Source organism: Falco peregrinus, chromosome 6, assembly GCF_023634155.1.
Source record: "Falco peregrinus isolate bFalPer1 chromosome 6, bFalPer1.pri, whole genome shotgun sequence".
NCBI classification, from domain to species: Eukaryota; Metazoa; Chordata; class Aves; order Falconiformes; family Falconidae; genus Falco; species Falco peregrinus.
This window is the reverse complement of record NC_073726.1, coordinates 58,851,149-58,859,054: the sequence shown is the minus strand read 5'-3', so window position 1 is coordinate 58,859,054 and position 7,906 is coordinate 58,851,149. Positions and strand designations below refer to the sequence as shown.

Genomic DNA, 7,906 nt, shown 5'->3' with positions numbered 1-7,906 from the left:
ACACTCCCTTCTCCTGGCCCCATCTTGTCCAGGACACACAATCACAGTTTGGAGAAAGCAGGTGCAGATGCAAACACCACCTGCCTCACCCTCATAACCATAGATGAGGCACTGTTGAAGAAAAATCCCACAGACCTTACTCCCTTCTCCACACTTGTGGCACCCTTTGACTAAGAGTTTGGCATGGCCAAGGGCACTGTTTGCAGCAACAGAATCAGGTCCAGTCACTCCCTTTGGGGAGTGGGCAAAGAAGGTCTTTTGCTTCTCAAGGTACGATGCGGATCAGTGTCTCTCTCTCTAAAACAAAGTAAGGTTTTGCAATGTGATGCAGGAGGGCTCTCCTGGTGAGGAATAGCCTAGCTGGAAGGGTGGAGGCAAAGCCACTGCTCAGTTCCCACATAGAGGGAGAAGCCCATGTCTCCAAAGTCTGCTGTGATCTGTCCTCACCATCCTTATCTCCATCCTTTGCAGACCAGATGGGTCGATAACCTGCTAGCACATCCCCTAGCTGGCTGGCCCATTGCACACTGATAAGGAATGAGATGAGAGCAAGTGAGGATTGCCAGCTCTAGCCAGCCTGGGTCTGCCCTTCTCAGCCCACAGTGGTTCTTCCTTTACCACATTGCTCCTGAAAATAACAGGCAAGCACCTCTGACCCCCCTGCCTGTTGTGCTAATGCCATTTAACTCAAAGCTCCCTGAATGCCAGCAGAAGCATCTGGACTTCCATCAGACAAACACAGGCTGCCTGAGGTAGCCTCAAGTCTGAAGGCTGAATTTCCTTGACATGAACAGCCTTTTTAGTGTCGCCTCTGGGATGGTATCACCTCCCTCATTATCACCTGCTATCCGTGAGCTGGTCTCTTAATCTTCACAGCAGCATTTAGAGGAAGGTCCCTGGACTGGCATGACTCAAGGTGCCGGTGGCTGCTAAGGCTGGGTTACAATGCCCAGCTGCCAGAAACGCTGCAGGAGACACAGAACTACCTCTGACCTCTCCCATCTCCAGCTCTAAGTGAGCAAATACCTACACATTTCCCTTCCCCATCCAACATTTCTTGAAAGGGAACAGCCCCTGCAACCTGCTAGACTGTAGCTCCAGCTGCAGCTCATCTCCTTGTGTAAATGTCTGGGGTCCTTTGTAGGGATTCGGTCTCACAAAATCTTGGATTTGAAGGGAATTGATTCAATTATACATGCATCCTGAGCAGAGGGAAGATGGCTCTAGTTACTTTTTCTCCTGCTAGTTATGGAGCACTTCTTCTCATCCTGCACCACCTGGAAGGGATCAGGCTCGAGGGCTGAACCCTCAGGCAGGTTTCCAGAGGGGGAAAGAGGGAGTGAGCATGTCAGAGCAGAGAAGCCCACTTTAGCCTTTAGTCTAGCCCCCTTGTGTTGTGGGGTGATCAGCAACCTGGCCAAAGGCTGGAGCCTGTCCGTGCCTTCCGCAGCTCCAGCAGGCAGGGGAGTGTCCCTGCTACCTCCGCTGGCATTGATGGCACTAACTAGAAATACCCAGCAGCAACAGCCTCTGGGGTCATGCTTGACAGGAGTAAGGGGGCTACCACGTCCAAAGCAGAGGGGGAACTGATGGGCCTCATAGAAAGAGAAAAATAAAATGTTTCACTGAGTTTCAATTCTGGGCCTCTTAAGGAAATCACAGAGCATCTTGTGATTTAGAAACAAATATGCAAGACAAGGAAAGCTTTAAGCCACAGGCTTGGCCCACTGCCTGAATTTTTTCCCTCTTCTTTCAGTATAATTACAGTTGAGCCATGTAGTAAATGAGTAACTTTTTCCAAAGGAATCCTTTCACCCAGAGTGAATCATACTTGCCACAAAGAGAACGTGGAGACAGATAAAAGACATATAGATCCTATGGCTTATTGTGATAGAGTGTTTCACCCAAATTCCCTTGTTCCTCAGCCCCCCAGATGTGTCCAGGGTATGTACAAGAGCCAGGCACTAAACTTTCCTGGACAAATCCTGCCTACCCCTCCAAGATGGCTTCCTCCTGGTTTGCTGTGCCCTACAGCCAAGATGAACCGCATGGTTTTGAGGGCATCTAGGGGTTCTGCAGAATAAGGACTATTTTCCCTCCTTTGGTTCCTGTACCTACAGGAGCAGGTGGTAAGCTAGGTCAGCAGCTGGGCAGCCTCTGGGGACAGCAAGGCTTGATGGCGGAGCTGGGTGACCCTAGATCCAGCTTCAGTCCTCTGCTCCTGGGGTTTCACCTGGACTACAAAGAGTTTCTGAGGTACTGCGTGTGCTCAGTGATATTTCTTCTGCTCCCGATTTAGCCAGAACTAAATAGCCCAGCCTCCCTCCCAGACCCTTCCTGCCAAGTCTCAATCCATCTGACCGTTTTCCGTATGGGATAAAAGCCTTGGACAGTAACACACTCATTGTAAAACTATTTTCCATCGGCTTCACGGCCACACACAGCTGGATCTCCTCCTGGAGCAACCAGCAGCCCGTTTGGAAGGGTTGGGTTTAGCATCCTGGAGAGAGGCCTGAGTGAGGGTGGGAGGGGACAGCTCTGGGTGATCGTGCCCCCTCCCCTAAAACCAGCCCCTCCCACCCGCTCCCCAGCCTGATTGGCGGGTGCGGTGGCCAAGGGCTGGGACAACCCAGCTCCCCATCTATTTAAAGGCAAGGGTGGGGTTCCTGCAGTTACTTGCCTGGGACCGGTGCACCTTGGTGGAGAGGAGCATTTGCCTGCTGAGCAGCACCATGTCTTGCGTGAGTAGAGAAAGGGATGGGGCAGCTTTGCTGGAGGTGATGCTTTGTGGAGTGGGACTGGGGGGAGCACGCTGGTTTGGTGTGAGGGTGTTTGCATTATCCTCCTCATCAGCCTCTGTGTCAGACCGTCTGCTAGAGCTGGATGCCAGCTGTATCTATTACAGGGGGGTGGCTGCTGCTTCTTGTTCTGGCAGGAGTGTTCTTCTTCCCTGCAGGATCCCTTTGGGGGGGTCCTCGCTGGGCTGGCTCCCAAGCTGGGGTAACCTGTTTTACAGCAGCTCTGCTCCGGGGAGGTAGCTGCAGTAACGTTTATTGCTTTCTGAGCATCTCTTCTGGGCAGCCTTGCTGCTTGCTCCCTGGCTGAAGTTTTCATGAGTCACTGATTCATTCTCCCTTCCTTTCTTGTAAGGAAATGTGCTATACAGAAGTGTCCTTTGAGTGTCAAGGACTGCCAGGGAGATGCTTGTGTCAGAAGAGTGATTGCACTTCTTTGATGAATTTATCTTTCATTAGACCGAGGGTGACTAATTGGGGAGTGTCCCAAGTGCAGGCTTAACTATTAAAGTGGGAAGGGGGAAAGATTCTTAGTACTTGTGGGGTCTTGCCTCTACTGTCGTAGGAAATGAGTACATATTGGTTTACCAGAGTGTTTTAGTTCTCCTAGAGAGAAGGTGGGGAAAGACATACATGTACATGGGGCAGGAGAATGTTCTTGCAAATGCTGAGCCTACAAAAAATGAACAACAAAAAAAAAACCCCAAGCCATTGGGGGTTGGGGACCAAAGTGTCTGAGCCTCTGGCCCTGAACAAGGCTTGAAGTTCAAATCTAAGCTAGGGAAAGGGAGTGGAGGCTCCATCCCTGTACAGCCAACTTGCGTGGGATGATGTGAGATCCACACGGCACACTGGCATGTTTGGGACAGGGTGGGTGTGATGGGAGCTTGTAGGTACCCAAGCTTTGCTGTGAAATAGAGATATGTTAATGAGAGAAGCAGGAGGAAGGTTGGGAAATAGGGCACATGTCCCATGTGATTGGAGTAACATCTCTGGGATGTCCCTGGTGCAATGCCCTAGGGGAAGGGAGCTTCCCTGTCTCTCCAGCGGTCCAAAGCCATGCACTATCTTGCAAGGCAGCAGGGAGAGCTGCCAAGTCAGAGCAGGTGAGCCAGCAGGTACTGAGCTAATGTCTCTGCCTCCATGTTCCCCAGGGACCAGTATGCACCAACCTGGGTCTGAAGCCTGGCCAGCGCCTCACTGTCAAGGGGAAGATTGCACCAAGTGCCAAGAGGTAAGCTGTGCTGCACGGACAAGGCACCACACAGAGTTGTCTTCTGCTGGTGGGGGACAAAAGGAATCCTTCCCCTGAGTAGGAGAGGAGCAGCTATGGAAGAGGTTAACACTAGCAGTGCTTCCCAGTGAGTCATTGCCTAATGCATGTTGCAGACACACTCTACTGCCAAGGGGCTAAGCCAAAGCAGATGTGAAGCCCCAGCTGCATGCACTGGCAGTGACCACATCCTCTCTAGTGCAGGAAATGGAAGCTGTTTCTATACTAAGACTTGGTTTAAGATGGTCACATCCTCTCCCCTGCATGAAGATAGCCCAGGAGTAGGTATACTATTACAGTGCCTTTCCTCACTAGGCAGGAGATTATGGCCCAAGTAGCTGGGAGGTCTTGGGTCCTCTGGCTCCATGAATGCTCTGAGCCATAGCTCCAGCCGATGGTGCAAATGAAGGGCTGCATTTTGCAGCAGGGGGTCTCCAGGTATTGAAGTTTGCTTTTACTCAGTGGAGATGCTGCTCAGATGCTAGTGGGGAAGGAAGGAGGGAAGGTGGTGAGTGGGCCAGTGGACTTCAGTGGAAAGGCACTCCTAAATGTGCAGGGATCAGGGTGGCTGGGACCCCCAGGGAAGCCTCTGCAGCAACCCCCAACCCTTGTGCAGGTCTGTGGCTGGTGGGGCCCCTTGGTGAGTAAGGTGGAGCCCTGTAGCTGCTGTACCAGTGCTAGTGGTGTTCCAGGAAACATGTCCCAGCTTTTCCCAGTGCCTTTGAAGCTTGATAGTGTCAGAGTGAAGCCTCCTGGGCTTTCTCTTGCCCAATAATATGCCTCCTGCCCTCATTTGGGTAAGAGGCCTGGAGGCCAGGTAGACATGGCTAGGAAGCTGCTTCCTCCCACTGCCATTGCAGATGCTCTGGGATAGCTAATGAATGGTAATTATTTCAGCTGCCTGCGGGGTGGGGAGAAGGCAGTGGCTGTCAGGCAGCATGCAACACTAGCTAACTGGGGCTGAAAGAAAATGTGTGGAAAGCAACCGGCTGCTTGGGAGCTGGTTTTGGTGCAGGATAACTCACTGTTCAGGGCTCTAAGTGTTGAACCTTTCCCTTGTTAAAAGCTTTGCAGAAACTAAGTGGTGTCTCTCCCAGGGATGGCACTGTGGGGCCTGTGTACCCCAGCAGAGGAGAGTACCCCTTACTGACACAGCACCACCTTTTTAGGAAAGCTGTGCAGTTTAGCAAAGTGTTTTGCTTTGGTTATCCTCAGCTGGGCTTGAAGTAACAGAGCCAGATATGTTCATAGTATTGAGCAAATGCTATGATACTATTGAGTAAAACAGTATTGATGTCATCTTTCTCTGCAGCTTTGTAATGAATCTGGGGAAGGATGCTTCCCAGCTTGGGCTTCACTTCAACCCCCGTTTTGATGCTCATGGTGATGTGAACACCATCGTGTGCAACTCAAAGAAGGCAGAAGAGTGGGGTGCAGAGCATAGGGAGACTGTCTTCCCTTTCCAGAAGGGGGGTACAGCAGAGGTGAGGCCTGGGATGCCCTGGTGAAGGGAGGGTGTTTGGCACAGGACACCCAACTGAAAAGGCTCTCAGGGCTGTCTGTATGGGAGGTGGCTGGCTTCTGCTTGGCCAGTGCTACCACCTGGGGCTCTTGAGCAGTGATGGAGGGTGCAAGCTCCATCTAGCTCAATGGGATGTTACTATTGAACTGAGCATGGAATAGGCATCTCTTGGGAGACCAAAATAACACTCCTGCTGTTGAAGAGTGGATTATGCTGCTGAGCGTGTTCACCCAGCACAGCAGACGGTGGCACAGTAATACTGTAGAGGAGAAAGGCTTGAGGGTATCTTTGCAGGAACTTTGACTTTGCCATTTGTCTTGCAGATCACTTTTGCTGTCAACCAAAGTGATGTCACGGTCCACCTGCCAGGCCACCAGTTCACATTCCCTAACCGGCTTGGTCTCTCTGTCTTTGACTACTTTGATGCACAAGGGGACTTCACACTCCAGTCCATCAGCTGGGAATAACTTCCTCTGACAGATCCATCTCAAAGATACAGAAAAAGCAATCAATAAATAAGTTTTGGTCTACCCAGTCTCAATCTAATCTCTTTCATGCTGCAATTCCATGTGGGCTGGTCACCTTGCTGGAGGGAGGAGGGCAGGTAACTTTCCTGGAGTACCATATGTGGGTGAGATTGTGCTAGCCTTTAAAGTCATAGATGGAGAGGATCAGAAGCTTGGGAAGGCAGAAGGTAAAAAGCCCAAGGAGGGTCTTGAGAGGAAACATGGGGACTAGATGTGGCTGGTAGGGGAAGAGTGGAAGTGTTGAAGTCACACTTCCTTGAGGTCTAAACTGATACCTTACACCACCTGAGTAAAATGGGTTGATTAAATCTATCTCTCCCTAAACTAAGCATCCTTGGGTGGCCTTGGACATTGAGTTGCTGTGCTAGGTGAACCTAGTGAGGCATGCATTGAGGGCAAAGTCCTCACGTGTGCTAGGTTTGGCCTGCATGCCTCTGCAGAGGCTGGTGCTACTCATGACAGCTCTCCTATGCCTCCTTTGGATTTTTTGCTGCTGCCGCCTGGGGACAGCAGTAGAAAAGGTTACCTTGCTAGGTGTGGCAGAGCATACAGTAGGCTCCTCATCAAAATCCATTCTTCCAATAACTGCAGAAGCTTGAGTACTCCTGGGCTGTGGCACATGAAGGTAGTAACCTGGAGGCGTCTGGCTTTGTTCTGTCCCATGTGCCTTGCCTAATCTATCTAGAGCTGGGACAGGTAGCAATGCCTAGCTAGGGTGCAGGATGCTAAAGATGTGCCTACTATGCTCTTGTTACCCTTGTACTTACGGAAGCCCAAATGAGCCTGATCACTCCTCCGTCTAAATGGAGGCTAGCTTCTGAGGAGTCTGGAGATGATGAGGCATGTTGGGTGTTGCAGCATAGTTCTCACTTGGCTGTTGGTTGTTACACCAGGTGCCAGCCAGTAGCTGCCTTGGGGGCTCTCCCAGTCTAATGCTGCTTAAGCAGCAATTACTGCTGTTGGACAGGCTGTGCCTGGTGGGCATAGGAAAGGTGGGGTTCTGCTCTTTCCACAGGGCACAGCAGTTACTAGGTAGGCCTGGGATGGAAGGACCCAGTCTTTGGGTCCTCGTTTCTAGATTTGGCCACAAACAACATGAAGCACAAACAATTTGATGTCCTATGAGGACTCCCTGTTGGCCTGGCTGGGCCAGTTCCTCCCATTAAGCAGCTGCAGAGTAACTGGAGCATGGGAACTTGCTCCTACAGCAGCAGCACCTGCTGCTCTTGCTCCATAATTCATGAGGCTCTGCCAGGTCCTGTGTCTCAGGTACCTGTGCAGAGGGAGGGAGGCTTGGCTGCTAGAAACGGGAGCTAAGGAGGAAGAGAGAGATGAGTTAGAAACACGGGCTTGAGCTGGGGTTTTGATCTGGGAGGCAGGAACACTTGGGGTGTACAAGCAACTTCAGGCTCTGCAGCTGGATCCCTCTTGAATCTCCTTGTTGCCTAAGGCCAGTCTGCTCTGGATGATCACATCCTGCTCTTCAGGACTACATCTACAATAGTAAATGCTGCATCTAACGTTGCCACCCTGTGCATAGGCATGACCGGGGGACAGCATAGCTTGGGGATTGGGGTGATATGGATGACACCATCCTTTCTGGGGAAGAGAGTTTAGCTGTATAGAATTGAGCCATGCTAGGCTGGGTGGCCTCAAGGCAAAAGACCCAGCCCAGTTTATGCAGTAGCACTGACACAGTTTGGCAAACTGGGGTACATTTGGTACATTAGACATATGGGGATTTCCTCAGCCGCAGCAGGGACATGGTGCTGGTGAAGGCCCCCTCCAT

General features: G+C 51.3%; 1 protein-coding gene across 1 annotated transcript; it reads left to right on the top strand.

Moving 5' to 3' along the window:
* The first annotated feature begins 2,596 nt into the window (after positions 1 to 2,596).
* LGALS1 (galectin 1) lies at positions 2,597 to 6,120 on the top strand. The gene is made up of 4 exons (XM_005232881.4): positions 2,597 to 2,741; positions 3,950 to 4,029; positions 5,381 to 5,552; positions 5,914 to 6,120. Exons 1-4 carry the CDS (start codon positions 2,733 to 2,735, stop codon positions 6,055 to 6,057), a joined length of 405 nt encoding a protein of 134 aa, XP_005232938.1. The 5' UTR covers positions 2,597 to 2,732; the 3' UTR covers positions 6,058 to 6,120.
* Positions 6,121 to 7,906: the final 1,786 nt, after the last annotated feature.